The 15,574-nt window shown below is 38.6% G+C and overlaps 2 protein-coding genes across 3 annotated transcripts; one reads left to right on the forward strand and one right to left on the reverse strand.

Moving 5' to 3' along the window:
• The first annotated feature begins 455 nt into the window (after positions 1-455).
• slc2a10 (solute carrier family 2 member 10) lies at positions 456-5,029 on the forward strand. 2 transcript variants are annotated; one of them, XM_027001959.3, is made up of 6 exons: positions 456-792; positions 1,352-1,428; positions 1,881-3,074; positions 3,161-3,283; positions 3,383-3,518; positions 4,144-5,029. In XM_027001959.3, exons 2-6 carry the CDS (start codon positions 1,425-1,427, stop codon positions 4,235-4,237), a joined length of 1,551 nt encoding a protein of 516 aa, XP_026857760.2. In that variant the 5' UTR covers positions 456-792; positions 1,352-1,424; the 3' UTR covers positions 4,238-5,029. The 2 variants fall into 2 exon arrangements, with proteins under 2 accessions (XP_026857760.2, XP_081561711.1); XM_081705585.1 differs by having other exon boundaries at positions 3,197-3,283.
• A 1,424-nt stretch (positions 5,030-6,453) lies between these two features.
• On the reverse strand, positions 6,454-14,768 carry csnk2a4 (casein kinase 2, alpha 4 polypeptide). The gene is made up of 13 exons (XM_027001960.3): positions 14,614-14,768; positions 11,732-11,934; positions 11,453-11,564; positions 11,268-11,369; positions 11,004-11,054; positions 10,563-10,622; positions 10,376-10,459; positions 10,161-10,271; positions 9,938-10,039; positions 9,679-9,779; positions 9,359-9,507; positions 8,049-8,138; positions 6,454-7,910 (listed from the first exon to the last, which is right to left on the reverse strand). The coding sequence occupies exons 2-13, from the start codon at positions 11,830-11,832 to the stop codon at positions 7,795-7,797; spliced, it is 1,179 nt and encodes a 392-aa protein (XP_026857761.1). The 5' UTR covers positions 11,833-11,934; positions 14,614-14,768; the 3' UTR covers positions 6,454-7,794.
• Positions 14,769-15,574: the final 806 nt, after the last annotated feature.

Below are 15,574 nucleotides of genomic sequence, written 5' to 3' on the forward strand. Positions count from 1 at the left end.
AACGGAGTTTTTGTCTTTGCTGTGTGTGTATATATATATATATATATATATATATATATATATATATATATATATATATATATATATATATATATATAAAATGTCCAAATTAAAAATGGCAAAAGGCCTAGATACTTTATAAATAAGCCTACCAAATAAATAATTGATTGTTCAATTTATGCGCAATCAACATTTTCCAAAACGGTGCATGCCAAAGTCTGGTAGCCTAATTCACCTGAGCGCTTGTTGAAGCAAAACTAACTGAAAACGCTGTTTCAATGTGGATATGTATCTACTCAATGTAGTAACCGCAGCCTGATCGCGTTTAAAAACTAAATTATCTACACATGAACAAAAATCAATAACAGCAGGCGTTGTGGTACTTTAGCGGACTAAAATGACGTATGCATAGCGAGTCCCCCAGTCCGCCCGGATTCCCCGCCGCCCCAGAAAAAAACTGTGAGAAGGCATTACTATGCAAAAAATCCTTTTGAAAGAAAATGTTAATTGAATGCATTTTCATTTAGTGCATGGCTATGCGCTTGTGTCGGCGCTTTTGTGATTGTAAAGCAGAAGTCTATTTCCTTGTTGCTGTTATTTGTTTATGAGGACCTCTGTATTTTGAGAATATTCTGCCACGTCGTTTGTAACTTCCTCGTCGCGAATTAAGATCCCGGTGTAATAACATTCCGTTCTGCGCAATGAGGGATGTCTAAAATGACGAAAAGATAAATGCTGGTGGAGAAGGACATTTTATAAGAACTCTTCTATAGTGTTGGGATTCTTCAAATGGTAAGAATATAACCTTAGCAGTTTTTTGGGGGAAGATACGGAATTTTGCTTAATAAAACGTTGTCTTCTACAGTAGGAATTTTGGTTTCAAATTATGGCGCTCTAAAAGAATTTGCTGAGTTGATCAGTGTAGCTCTTACGATCGACAAAGAAGTTAAACTAGTACGAAACTGCCTCGCAGACCTCGCAGCTAATCCGACAAATATTTGCCCATCAGACCTTTGAAATAAGATTACTACGACAAACCTGCGAAGTTCAGTAGATATATACAACTGTCAATTAGTGTTACTCCGACAGATTTAGAAGAACTCAGAATCGGAATCTGCTGTTTGTTTATGCTTAATTAGGCCAGGTACTGGCAACCTCAAATTGTTTTATCTAAAACCATTGAGAGTTGTCATGGTTACACGGTTGCATCAATGAACAGAGGGACTGGGAGGACGTCTGACACGGCTTTAAAGAAGTTTTAGGATTACGTTTTGCAAACATTATTAGCAGAGACTACGACGATTTTAGTTTTTGGTAAACCTGATATATTTTCGTTTGTTGCTTTTTGCAGGAATCATTTTCTCGGGTGAGAAAAACCCGTAGCCTTTTTAACCCAGCTTTGAAGATACAGAAAATAAAACAAAATGGGTAAGTCCTTTCAGCTTGATCTACAATTCAGTTTTTTTTTCTTTTCACACGTTGTAATGTCATTTTGTGCCCTTTGCTATATAAAATGAAATGAACATTAACTGTAATCCCAACCAGTTCAATAAAAGACAAACTGCATGGTAACCAATTTCCAGAAACAGTGCTTGATGGCCCTGCTTTTTATGTAAACTCAATTCCAAACAGAGGTTTAAATTTTCAGTTCACTGTTTGTAGACACAAATAATTGGAGGCGATTAATTGGACAATGTTCTTGTTAAAAAGATTGCAGTAACATAAATTTTTCATACAGATTAAATGTTGTGTTTGTTTGTGTTTTCAAAGTAGATAAATTGCCAGTAAAAAACAGAGTGATGACATCTGAGTTGTTTTGGAAAGAAGTATTAGATGTGTGAGGTAATACCAAACAACTCTTGACATCCTTTTCCCTCTAGGCCCTGCGCTGGTGCTTGCTACTGCTGTGTCCACACTTGGTGGCCTGGTCTTCGGCTATGAACTTGGAATAATCTCTGGTGCTTTGTTGCAGCTCCAAGCCTGGTTCCACTTGAGCTGTGTCCAGCAGGAGAGTGTGGTTGGTGCTCTTCTCATTGGAGCCATCTGTTCTTCTGTGATTGGTGGCTGGCTGATCGACCGCCGTGGCAGGAGAGCATCCATCTTGCTTAGTAACCTTCTGATCCTCGGAGGCAGCCTGGTCCTCAGCATGGGCAACTCCTTTGCAATGTTGGTTGCTGGCCGGACCGTGGTGGGCTTTGCCATATGCCTGTCTTCCATGTCCAGCTGCATTTTTGTCTCAGAGATGGTGGAGCCAAAACGCAGAGGTCTGATGGTCACACTGTATGAAGCTGGTGTTACAGCTGGGATCTTGCTGGCTTATGCAATCAACTATGTCTTTTCTGCTGCCCAAGAAGGATGGAGATACATGTTTGGGTTAGCTATTATCCCTTCTCTTGCTCAGCTGGTGTCTGTTTGGGTTTTGCGATCTCACCATGGCACAGTAGACAGACTTATAACAGAAACTCAAAGCCCAAGAGAGCAGTGTGACAGTGTTGAAGAAGGGACTTTGAACCAAGCTCAACTAGGCAAAAAACATTACACTGTCCTTCAGCTCTTTCACCACAAAGATAACATGTGCACTAGGACCATAATTGGCATTGGATTAGTGCTCTTCCAACAGTTCACAGGTCAGCCAAACATCCTCTTCTATACCTCCACCATCTTTCAGTCAGTGGGCTTTAAAAGCGATGCATCAGCTGCATTGGCCTCAGTTGGTCTTGGGATCGTTAAAGTAATAGCAACCACAGTTGCAATGCTCTGCGCAGATAAGGTTGGCCGAAGGCCACTTCTCATCAATGGTTGCCTAGTGATGGCTGTTGGTTTAATGCTTACTGGATTCCTAAACAGACACTCTCTATTTGATGCAGCAAGACAGTGTAGTTCTTCTGAGCTTCACCCAAATGGCACCATACTAGCTGTAAAATCCATGGAACTGCTGAAGATTAGGAACAATACCACCGATGCTGGACATTTAGATACTTCAACAGCTTCTCATGCTCTGGGGAAGTTTAACTGGCTTATTTTGATCAGCATGATGTCAGTTGTCAGTGCTTTCTCTGTGGGGTTTGGACCAAGTAAGTGGAATTTTGTTTGTACTGAATCCTTAAACAACACACATGGTTGTTATTTCTCTGAGTAAAACTTGTATTATGACTTACAGTGACCTGGCTTGTGCTAAGTGAAATTTTCCCAGCAGAAGTGAGAGGACGAGCATTTGCATTCACCAGCTGCTTCAACTGGATGGCCAACCTGATAGTAACCTTCTCTTTCTTGAATGTAATAGGTATTGGAAAAGTTTTGCATCAGGCTGTACTTGTAATATACCAGGCATGAATATATTGTTTTTTGTAGTTTGTGAGATTACTCATGTGTTCTCACTCAGATGTGATGGGCCTTTCTGGAACATTCTTTATCAATGGCATGATTGCACTGGCAGCTGCTGTTTTCATCCATGTCCTGCTACCAGAGACCAAGGGCAAATCTCTACAGGACATTAACAAGGAACTCTGTGAAAGACGGTTAGTTGAGATTACCATTTTTGAAAATATCATGGAAAACAGAGCCTTTCCTTTCAATAAGACAACTGCTAAACTAAAAAAAAACAAAACAACTAATATATAGTTATAGTATAGAGCCAACACAAGTTATATAAAAAAAACTGTTGAAAGAAGTAAATATGTCATGTTGAAAAGATAAATCATGATTGATCTGTGAATGTGTAAGGCTACAAAATTACCACTAGAGGGAAAAGTTGTCAGGTTGATTCAATTTGTTGGACCCTGCACTACAGCATGCATGTTAAATATAAATCAGGAAGGAGCAGATGCCATACTTTTTGAAATTAATTTTGGGACCTGTAGAGTTAACACTTTCACAAATTCGATCACACTGGTGTGATTACATCTGATCAGTTCCTGTGGAGGAGAAATCACACTAGTGTAATTAGAATGTTTAGAAATCTAAAATTTCAATATTGACAGTTCTGTTCAGTGATTTTTAAGAGGAAAAAAATTGTCATGGCATTATAGTAGTTACTTCTGAAAGGGTCAGTCTGGTTTAAGGTACTGTCACTTGTATAGTTACTTAAACATACGACAAAGCATCAACTACTTTTTATCATTTCTGATTTGTTTCTTTTTCTAGATTTCCTTGTAGGGAGGAATTCTACAGCAATTTCCAGAGAAGACACTTATCATCAGGATATCAAAGAGTGTCTTTGAGAAATTCATCAGTATGACATTTAAAGTCATCAGTGTTACAAGTCAATTAGTTCATTAGCAAATACCTGATTTATTACTGTAATAATTATTTTGTTGTAATGATGATCACTTATATTGCCCAATTTTTCAGATGGCTTTTGTTAGGAAAAAATGGCTTTTTACCATGTTGTGTATTGCATATGTACAAATAGCATTAGACACAGGATCAAAGAATTTTTAATTCATGGTTGAGTTCTAAGTGCCATGCTCTCTGTTTAAAATAACAGGAACATTCTTCCACCATTTAAAATTCTGATGTAACTGAACAGTAAGTATTCCAAGGAATACTGTGAGATCATCTTGTATTTCTGTGTACAGCAAGTGAATTTCTGAATGAAATAATGAGAAACAGTACAAGGACTGACTACCACAAAACACGTGGAATCCTCCATTCTGGATTTCCAAACCCAGGACCTGTCATATACAAAATATTTAAATGAACTTCCTTAGCCATGTAGTCCTAGATTATGATGATCTGCATCTGGAAAAGTAGCCTAGTCACAAATATAGCACTAATTTTTAATCATGATATTTAAATCAACACCCTTAATATTCACTGGACCAACCTGGCACAGGCTGTGATTAAACAAGCAAAAAAAAAAAAAAAAAAAAAAAAAAAATAGACATTGTGAAATTTACTCTTGCAATAAATAAAACATTTATTTACACAAATATCCTGAAATACTACTCATCCATTTTAGAACATACACATATGTACAATGACAATTGAGAGTGGTATTTTCATTTTCACGTCTTGTGTATTCCTTTAGGTTGAAAGCTTGTGGTGGGTATTTTTTTTTATACATATTCATAATATGGATATACACTGCGATCATATTCACTATTCCAATTCCAAAAATATTATTCATCTTTCATAAAACCACATAAGATGGTGCACCAATGAATGTGAGGGGTCTGAGCATGTCTATATATATATATATATATATATATATATAAATAAAATGACACTTGGCGCAGGTCCCATCGGATACTGCTTGATATTAACCAGAAGCATGCCTGGTCTCTTGAGATGAAAATGCAACAGAGGCATCTCAGTGTTACAGCTCTTTTCTGGTCCCCCTTTCCAGTTCAACTCTGTCAAGTCTGTAGTATGCTGACTGGTGTAGGTAATTCAGTGGTGAGAGTTTAGAGGCACATTCGCCTCCCAGCTATGAAGCCTGCTAAGTAAGCAGCCTTGAGCAGCAATTATGCAGAAGTTCCTCAACACAAGGCACCATGCAGAGGCCTGAATGTCTGCTACGTGGCTTAGCAGTGGGAGAGAGACCCTTCTCATCCAATGAGAATGCCACCAGTTCCCTAGGCCTCTAAATTGTAGACACGAGGCATCAGTTCATTGGTAAGTGGCACATTTACTGTTTGTAGAGCCATAGGTTAAACTGTAAGCACAACACTCAAACTGACAGTGGTGGAAAGAGTACTGACAAAACTACCCAATATAAAGACTACTGTGGCTTCAGAACATACTTGAACAGAAGCTTACTCATCCAAGGATCCAATATCTTGATGGCCAACATAAAATGCTAACCTATGCAGAAATGAAAAATACACAGTGAAATGTGTGCAGCATATAACTAGTTGGCCAGTTGACTAAAAGTAGTGGATTAAAAAAGTAATTTGTTCAAATACTATCCATATGAAAGTAATACCTGCTTTAAAACTATTTTGTGTAGAAAATAAAAGAAAAACCTAACAAAACTGGCTTGGTTTAACTGAAGTGATCAGTTACTTTCCACCACTGGTCAGTGAGGTCACTATCTCCCCTCGCCCCATTTTGCTTTAGAATCACCTGAAATATTGAAAGTAGTATGAATGAGAATGTTTACAGTTAACTAGATTTTATTCTTGAGTCAGAGACACTACATAAGCAGCCATATGCAAAAAATAATATATAGCTGGGTTGTTCTTGGTTTGTATGGATGTATCTGAATACTGTTTACAAAAATGTGGAAGCTTGAAATGAAAAAAAAAAAAAAATTTCACATACACATCCTTAAACGCACAAACATTTTCATATGACACTCCAGAGCACGGCCTAACTGGCATTCCTGAATACTCAGAGAAGGAGAGAAAAAAAAACACCAAAAAAACCCCCACCGCACACCACCTTAGGGCTTTCTTGTGAATTAACTATACTGAAGTATAATTAGTGCTACTTTTTTTTTTGAAGTCTAAACAGTAGATGCAAATAGAGATGCCACACGTGTAAAGGTAAATCTTGTGTGCCAGACATGCAGTTTGCACCCTTCGACCACACCATCTATGAATCATCTTGCAATATCTTTTGTACTACATCACTAGCCTTGATGTTCTAAAACAGTGTTTCTCAACCCAGTCCTCAGGGGTCACACTGGACCACATTCTTTGCACTTTTTTGTTTTAAACCAAGCCCTTAAGAACAGTGACTACCTGCTGTAGTGCCATTAGCCATGTTAGAGCAAAAACATGGAGAGGGGTAAGAAACATTTCTAGATTATTATTATTCTTATTCAGTGGTTTTTAACTTACAAAACCCTTCACCAATATTCCAAAATCCAATATTCCAAACATCAGATTGAACTTCTGATCAGAAGTTCAATCACAAAAACTTCAATGGGATTTTTCCACAACCATACAATGGAAATTTCAAAACTATAAATATGTAATAGTTTAAAGAAAAGCAAAAAAAAAAAAAAAAAAAAAATTAATTAGAGAGCGTATTGCCATATTAAACAGATTTCCACAGTGGGCACTCAAGTACTCCAAATGATAATGTTGAAATAGCAGAATCAAAATATATGCTTTACACTTAAAATACTGCTCTGTAAGTTCATGAGTACAAATTGAGTGTTGTAACAACAAAAACTGCAGCAATACAGCACCAGTACATTTAAAACTCTATGGCCACAGTTGTTAAAAGGTGGTATGAATTTCACACTAAAGTGGAGTATGAATGCTGACCTAGGATCGTTTTTTATCATCTTGCCTAGTGAATGCAATTAGTCAATCCTAAATCAGCATTTGTACTGAAGAGACAGTTCATACTTGTGGGCCCAGGTCACATTATGTGTGCTCCTCAGTTTGGTCCAAAGTGTTCCATCCCTTTTAAAAGTAAAAGCTAAGCTTGTTCATGTTTTGTGGTCTGTAGATCATGGTGGGAAAATGTGCTTAACATCATTGTCACTCATGCGTGTTAAACGCTTTTTGAACAACGAGCAAACTTTTACACTTGCACTCCAGGACACACCTGCCACAAGAACCTGTCGGCAACACACGCACACACGCATTCTCTCAGACACAAAGTAGTTCATACAGTCCATGTTTTCAGGTAAACTGTCCAACGAGTACAGAGTTTGTTTAAGTTCAGGTGAAGCTTAGGAGACCCAGGGTTGGGGGGTGGGGTTGGGTGGGGGTGTCATCCCAGAGGCTCCCCGCACCCTGAACCAAGAGGTGGTGGGTGTGCCCTGGCAAACTGGCAAGTGACTCATCACCTGATCACAGGGGCCATGGGAAGTCAAGTAAGCAGGCACAAGCGGCATTACTGGGGGGCACCCGCAGTGGCTGGCACGGGAGTGCTCAGGTTGTTGGCAGCTGTGAGGATTGGTGAACCCGCCAGGGGGCCGAGGGCCGTGGAAGCTGGGAGTGCAGCTATTCCTGTTCGGACAAAAGGTGTGGGTTACAAACAAAAATGAAGCACTCGACCAAGTTCGCTCACCAACTCTTCATGAGATCAGAGGGAAAGAGGGAAACAGATCTGGAAGTGAGGACTGTGTCTGGGGCATGGCACCTCACCTGTGATCATGCTGGCTGTGCTCACTGCACTGTTAGCTGCTGGCACGTTGGTGGAGCCTACCATCCGAGACTGGTCCGTTACAACAGGATCTGCAAGGACAGCAGACCCAAGAGAAGCAGCTTTACTGAGATGTTCTCCAATACAGAGGAGGTTTTAATAGGCATAAAACTATAATGCTTGATTTAGCATACAACTTTAAATTTGCAACAATTTCGAAAAACTCAAATTTAGCAAGCAATTCAAACATTTTAGCTAAATGAATAAATTCATTTAAATGAGAATTTAAATGATTGCCAAAACTAATGGCTGCACCAGAACTAACTGCAACTTTATTAAAAAAAAACCCCCAAAAAAACAACCACCTTTCATATTGTGCGGTTTAGCTAATATGGCCTGGCATATCCACTAACTCAAAACATGACCAAGAGTTTACTGTTAAAATACTGCCATTTTCAGAGGACAAGAAACTAGTCTAATAGTTACAGCAGTACCTGATTTGGGATTTCACAGAATGCAGTGAACTAATTTACCTCAGTAGAACTAAGCAAGCACAATAAGAGATTGTGGAGCATAATCAAAGAGGTACACTTAGCTGTCAAATGTACTCTTCAGACAGCAGGTTTCAAAGTATTTTGGAGTAATCAATTCAATATAAAGAATATATCGAGAAGGAATGTATGCCGTCTTTCATAATTCTTAGAAAGAAAGAAAATCGGAACTGGCCAAAATCAGAATCAGTCAGTCATTCATTCAAATGTTAAAAAAATTGAAAATTAGATTTGGCCAAGAAAAAGGCATTCCTCCACCCAAAACAAATGCTTTCCTAAATTGTAATAACTAAAACAAGATTTATCTTTATTTTTGGCTGTTAATCTGAGTATTAAGTTTACACAAGTTTAAAATGCAGCCGAATCATTATATATACACACACAAAAGGAGCAATGGAACAAGTTCTCTCTCGTACTCTCATTGGCTGCTGCTCATTGCTGCTCTTATTACTTGTCTCACAGGTACACAGACACACACAGATTTTATAAGACCCATTACCAAAAACATTCAAAAACATGTTTTAAAATGTTGTATCTGACAGTTTGCAGAGTGGGAAAATTTCATCACTGAACTGCTCACTTTATATGATTGAGGTGGCATATTTCACCAAACTCTCATAGAGAACATATCTACAATTAATGTCTGATAATTGTAAAGGCAAAAACGAGCCCATAACTAAAGTGTGCTTGACACACATCTCCTTTGAGATTACCAAGATTACATGGAAGTCCCAGCTACCGCACAATAAAACTGCACTCACAGAAGTAAGGGTGTTCCATGGCCTCTCGTGCAGTTAGCCTGGCCTGATGGTCGTACCGCAGCAGCTTGTCCAGGAAATCCAGGGCCTCAGGACTCACCAAGTGCTGGTTCTCACTGTGGACAAAGCGTTCCCATCGCTTGCGAGAATGCCTGGAGTGAAGGATGGAGGCAAGGAAGGCTGAAAAATCTTCAAGCACAACACCTTCCATGTTTCCACGGCCTCAAACACAAGAGGTCTTCAAACAAGTCAACACTCTTTAGTTCAAAAACTGTCTTTAACTGTTCTCTTCCTTCCTTCTGACACTTCAGAAGAGCACCAACCTTCCGAGGATGTCGTTGAAGCGGGGTTCAAGTTCTATGTTGTATTTGTCAATGTAATCATAGAGGTCTTCAGTTCCAAGGACTTTGGCTATTCTTACCAGCTACAAAGAGATAAGAACCAAGTGGTATTTATCAGATATTTTTTTTTAAATTGAGCATGTATTCACACTAAAATGTCTACCATAATGCAGGCTAGCAAGAAGACATTTTTTCCCCATCTATTTGGTGCTAGGACTTCCAAGATATTTCAGATATATACCTGATCATAGTTATCATGTCCATGGAAGAAGGGCTCCTTCCTGAAGATCATGCTGGCCAGCATGCAACCAAGACTCCACATGTCAAGACTGTAGTCATACATCTGAAATATATAAATGCAATACATGACATTTTTGCAATGTAAAAAGCATGAAGATTATGTCCCAGATTTAATTTCTTTGGTGGTGGTGCTATAGGCAATGTACAGAATTCAGAAGGCTGACCTGATAGTCCACAAGGAGCTCTGGTCCTTTGAAGTAGCGAGAAGCAACTCTGACATTGTATTCCTGCCCTGGATGGTAGAACTCAGCCAGACCCCAGTCAATAAGACGCAACTAGGAATAGTGAATATAGTAAAAACAAGAACTGTGAAAGGTGCATGTTGTAAAATTACTAAAATATGTAATGACAAACATGTCTTCTTATAATACACTATTACCTTCCTGTGTTCATGGTCAATCATGACATTATGTGGTTTCACGTCCCTGTGCATAATGCCCATACTATGGCAGTAATCAAGAGCCTATGAAATAGCAATAACAAGTACGAGACCAATTTAAAATTAAGTTGAATTAGAGAGTATTCTGAAAGTGTCAAAGTCAAAATGACAAATCATTCGTTTTCACCTTTAGGATCTCATACATGTAGAACCGAATGTCATAGTCTGTCAGTGTCTGATACAATTGCTGAGGAGAGAAAAAGATAAATAAATCATGCCATACAATAAAATGGGAGGGTAAGGACTTTTACATTATCGGGGTACAGGAACAGAATTTCTCTAAAACCATTTATTTTATCCCCAATTTGGTCCAATCAGAGCACTGAATGTTCTCCCATGTTGCACTACAAAAACCACAGTATAACTACATGCTCAGAGGGTAATGACCTCATGTGTCCAGGCAAGAACAACTAAATGGAATTACTGGCTGTCCAAGACTGAAGAACACAGTTACAAGAAAAACGGCAAAAAAACCTGAAGCCTTTATCACGCGCACCTTCTAAGTTAATAGAATTTAATTTAAAAGAAGAACATCAATAAAATGTAAAGACATGTTTTGTGAGCATACCTTAAAGTCTGTGTTGTTTACATGTTCAAAAACCAAGGCAGGTGTTCGGGACTGCAGAACATGACAATTATTTAATCAGCAATTGTTAGCCGTTTAAAAGACATTTAATATGAGGAAATACATTTGATTTTTTTTTTATTATGAACATCATAGACATCACAAATCTGATCCACACTTAATAGCTCTCAGGATCTACTAATATTAACTCAATATGCTTCAAATGACCAAAGGCTTCCTTACTGCATAAATAAAACCCGTACTCACCACTGGATCTTTGACAATATCTATAAGGGAGATGATGTTAGGGCCCCCACGCAGGTTCTCAAGAATCTTTATCTCACGCTTTATTTTCTTCTTCTTCACAGGCTGATGGAGATAATTCATAACATTTGCAAACTCCTCATGCCTTTTTTTGCACATTATAACAAACTGGATCATGCTGGACATACCTTGAGTATTTTTACCACAACTTTCTCATTGTTTGTTATGTTGATTGCCTCAAACACCTCACTGTACTTTCCTCGCCCCAGTTTGCGGACCAGTTGGAAATCATCTTGGTTTCTATAAAACAAATTTACTGATAAGAATTTTAGCCACAAACAACCCCAATCTGAAAGAAAATCTCAAACTGTGTGCCATTTTAAAAAAAAGCACCTTAGTAATAAATACATCCCCAAGAGCCATCTTGTAAAGAAACTATTTGACCTAAAATTATCTGGGTAACGTACCCCCACTCAACAACATGGGACTCATAATCCCAGTACTCTCTGGGACGGTGCGTGTTCACTTCTGTGTAAACGCGGGCCCGACTCGGCACAGGTCCTGACATGTCCGACAGCTTGGCAGAGGTGAGTAGGGTTTATTGCCACGAAGAGGAAACAATACAGCACACCGGCAGCGGGCCACAGACTGAGGTGGCACCTCTGAACAACTGTAGGAATGGAAACAGCAGTACTACTCAGTTTACTGTTAACAGTGCTCTTGTGAAACAGTTAAGCCACACTCATTTGAGGACATTGGGCACCAGATGTAGGATTTATTATATATAAAAAAATATATAGATTAATATGCATCAAGTGAAGTAAAACTATTTATTGCTAAACTGTCAATGTTCTTATTGCTCATCATACACTAAAAGACTAAAGTTTGACAACCTTTCACATATAAAGACAATGTGTCATTATCGACAGACTGATTTTGCAAAGACTGGGCATATTGCAGGGTCACTATTTGCAAGAATGCAACTAGATTTCTTTTGAGATCATTTCCCATCATGCTGCTGTTGGAAATTTACAGGAAGAAAAACTGTTGAACAATGGAGCAAAAACAGAAGCAGCTTTTGGCCACAAATGCCCTTGTGTGCAGTGGATTGGTCGTGCCTCCCCAGAGTCTCCTCCATGTCTCAGGTATCATCTACCCACATGGGTTGTTCTTGTACCCACTTTTGCTGCTTCCTGTTTGGTGCCAGAAGGAGCTCACCAAATGGTTGTTAATATCCATGTTACTATGTGCCCGAGCTAAGACTTAAAACTTATGGCAATTTTAAACATGGTTGATTTTAACCGAAAAAGACAAGAAAAGGATAGAATCAAGATAAGAAAAAGACATACTTAAGGCAGCTCTCCTGATCACCTTACACCAAACAATCAAGATGAAGGAATAAAACCATGAGTTTTGCTAGACTTGTGGCATGACCTCAACATTGAAAATTTCTCTAACAGTGAAATCAAATTGGAAAGTCAGTAGGTATGAAGCCGATTTAGATTCATAAAAACCATTCTTAAACAAAAGTGAGCATTTTGTCTTCATTTATAGTTTCAGACTGAATTCCCTGCCCATTATCCCGTGTGTTTGGCAATATTTATTCACCAGGATCAACTACGAAAAGCATCAAAAAGCCTACAGTGCAGATATCTGATCTTTTAATGCTGTTACATCAATTCAAACCTTAAATCTTGATACCTCACACGATGTATGCACACCCACCCAACTGATTGAGAGAGAGAGAGCGATTGTGGAGGGAAAGTCTTTCCATGTTAAATCTGAAACTGCGAAACCAAAATCTAGGATGCAGCCAACTTCCTTTTAGTAACCCAAGATCACTTACTCCATTTGCTATGTAGTATCTTATAAAGTTAAGTGCTGGTTGCATTTAACTGAAAGGCACAACAAATTTTAAACAGGCTCCACAACAAAACTTAAGCATGACGAATTGAAGATTCCACACAATCTGTTACATCTAAGAACGTCACTACGAAGTGGCAGGGACATTTCAGTAAGAAGATTCCAGCCGCTTAGGAAAGGACGCATATATGATTTATTCTTAAACTATTAAAATCAAATGTATTCAAGAAGAGCATTCTATGATTCCAACTGTGGTTGGTTAAAGTTTCACGTAGTACCCTTGCCAAATCTCAAGTAAAAGAAATAGCAGTTTCTTGTATTAACATAGTTTTATCCAACACGCTTGTCCTGTGGCTTAAATATTGTATCGGTCACTGCATGCCAGTGTGACGTGAAAGGGTCTATATTTTGGTGAAATCCGAACAAACGAATGTATTACACTATGCTACGAAAGATACATTACGTTTAAGCCATTCAGTTCGGTAGCGAGTTACCTAGCTAGCTATTTTTCTTAGACAATCCTGCTCCTGCACATTCCCTACCATCAGATCAGCTAGCTATGTCACGCAAAAGATAAAACTAAAAAAACAAGAGTTATTCACCGAGGCTTGGAAAATATAGCGTTAGGCAGGTTTAGGCCATGCAGTACATTAACTTACGTTGGCTAATGCCAACTATCTATCTAAAAGCCATCTGAGTAGCACGTTATGCATTTTTTTTCTACATACGGTACACACATAGCTAGTTATATACCTAGCAAACTAACTGTTTGACGATATAGGTCGTACAACTCCGTTTAAAATTTCTATGATAATCTGTAGGAGAGTCAGGTCAGGGAGCTAGGGGTAAGGATCGAAGCCTAAGAGTGCTATGGTTTCTGCCAACACTAGCCAGCTAAGCTACGATAGCTAGCAGTTTTGTAGAGCAGAAGTTAACCGGCATCTTGTTACTAGTTATGGAAGACTGACCAAAGTCCCGACTAACGTTACTGCTGTTAACCGTATGAACAGAGCATAAAGTAGGCTGGCTACCTGTCTAGCTAACCGCTTATTAGCTCTCGAACTATTACATAAATGGACCTAGGTTAGCTAGTTATTGGTGCCTGTTAGTTAATCACCATTAGCCAAGTTACCTTGCTAACACTCAAAGAAAATAACTTGTTGACTGGTTTAAAAAGGAAATTGGTTCGAAACACTGGCAGCCAGTTTCCCATGAATGGAAATGTCATGCAGACATCGAGGAAATGCCATCTAGATAGCTAACTAATATGCTCTGCATGCACAGCTAGCTAGTCAGCTCAAGTGCCTAGCAAGCTAACAATTGCTGCCTTATATTGGCGGGTAGCCATCCACGCTACTTCGCCGCTGCTATCAAACTCTTGCTCTGATTTAGCTAGCTAGTTAGCCGCATAGCTTAGCCGTCAGTAGTAATCGCCTTTAGAGAAGTTTCACAGAAGATGCCTTGCCGTATTCAGAAGTGCTTTTACCTTTTAGATGAAACTAGCTGGTGGGGAATCTTCTTCGCCGGCGTGGTGTCAGTTTCTTTCTTTTCTAAGATATGATAACGAATATTTTTGCTGTCTCAGAGACAATATGGCACACAAGGCAGACTGTGTTCAGCTGATGAGAGTCCGTAGTGCAAAATTGTACTAGCTAAGGTCTGCGCATGCGCGAGCAATGTAAGCGAGAAATTGCAATTGCATCCTTTCACGTTGGTTTCAAACAAAATTCTTCACTTTCGGGTTATCTTTTTAAAAATGTAATTCCCATAAAAGTTTAGATCCGAAGCATGCTTTATTAACACTACCACTGCATATATATATATATATATATATATATATATATATATATATAAACAAAGAACTTCTGTATTCATATCTGATAAAACTGGCTTTGTTTCACCGTAAGCATGTTCCGAACGATATGCTGAAACATGCTGGAATCAAAGGACGTTCAGCATTTAGTCACTCATTAAGAGAAATCTTATAACAATTATACTAAATATAGGAAATTACGTTAAACTAAAACGCTAATGAACTAGAAATGTTGTGCTATTATTTACAAGGCATGGGGCATGCTGTTATAACTTTCACTTTGAATAATTAATTTATCATTAATCTATACATTTTAATGACCTATAGGCCTGGGAGCTGCAACCTGCAAAACTGTAATGGGAAAAGTTGACTACTACTATAAAATATCAGACTATACAATAAATTGCTAAAACAAAGTAAATTACCCACCAGTGTGAACTCATAATAAGCGTATTTTGAAATGAATACATACAAAAGAAGATACTAAAAGCTGACCAAGCTAACTCATTGGCCATGTGCAGCAGCATGTCAATAAGGCACACTGCACGTCTTCAGTCATAACATGAAGAATTACTAGGGAAAGTAGTCATACAATCGTTCATGATGATGAGGCATCACAAAAACATCCCACCTA

Source organism: Electrophorus electricus, chromosome 22 (genome assembly GCF_041902795.1).
Source record: "Electrophorus electricus isolate QZ-2024a chromosome 22, ASM4190279v1, whole genome shotgun sequence".
NCBI lineage: Eukaryota > Metazoa > Chordata > Actinopteri > Gymnotiformes > Gymnotidae > Electrophorus > Electrophorus electricus.

Coding starts and splice junctions, on each gene's coding strand:
- slc2a10 (XM_027001959.3), top strand. Junction 3,075..3,160: donor CTCTGTGGGGTTTGGACCAA/GTAAGTGGAATT, acceptor TATGACTTACAG/TGACCTGGCTTGTGCTAAGT. Junction 3,519..4,143: donor AAGGAACTCTGTGAAAGACG/GTTAGTTGAGAT, acceptor TTCTTTTTCTAG/ATTTCCTTGTAGGGAGGAAT.
- csnk2a4 (XM_027001960.3), bottom strand. CDS start 11,832: ATGTCAGGACCTGTGCCGAGTCGGGCCCGCGTTTACACAGAAGTGAAC. Junction 11,370..11,452: donor TTGTGGTAAAAATACTCAAG/GTATGTCCAGCA, acceptor TATCTCCATCAG/CCTGTGAAGAAGAAGAAAAT. Junction 7,911..8,048: donor CACAGCCAGCATGATCACAG/GTGAGGTGCCAT, acceptor TTGTCCGAACAG/GAATAGCTGCACTCCCAGCT.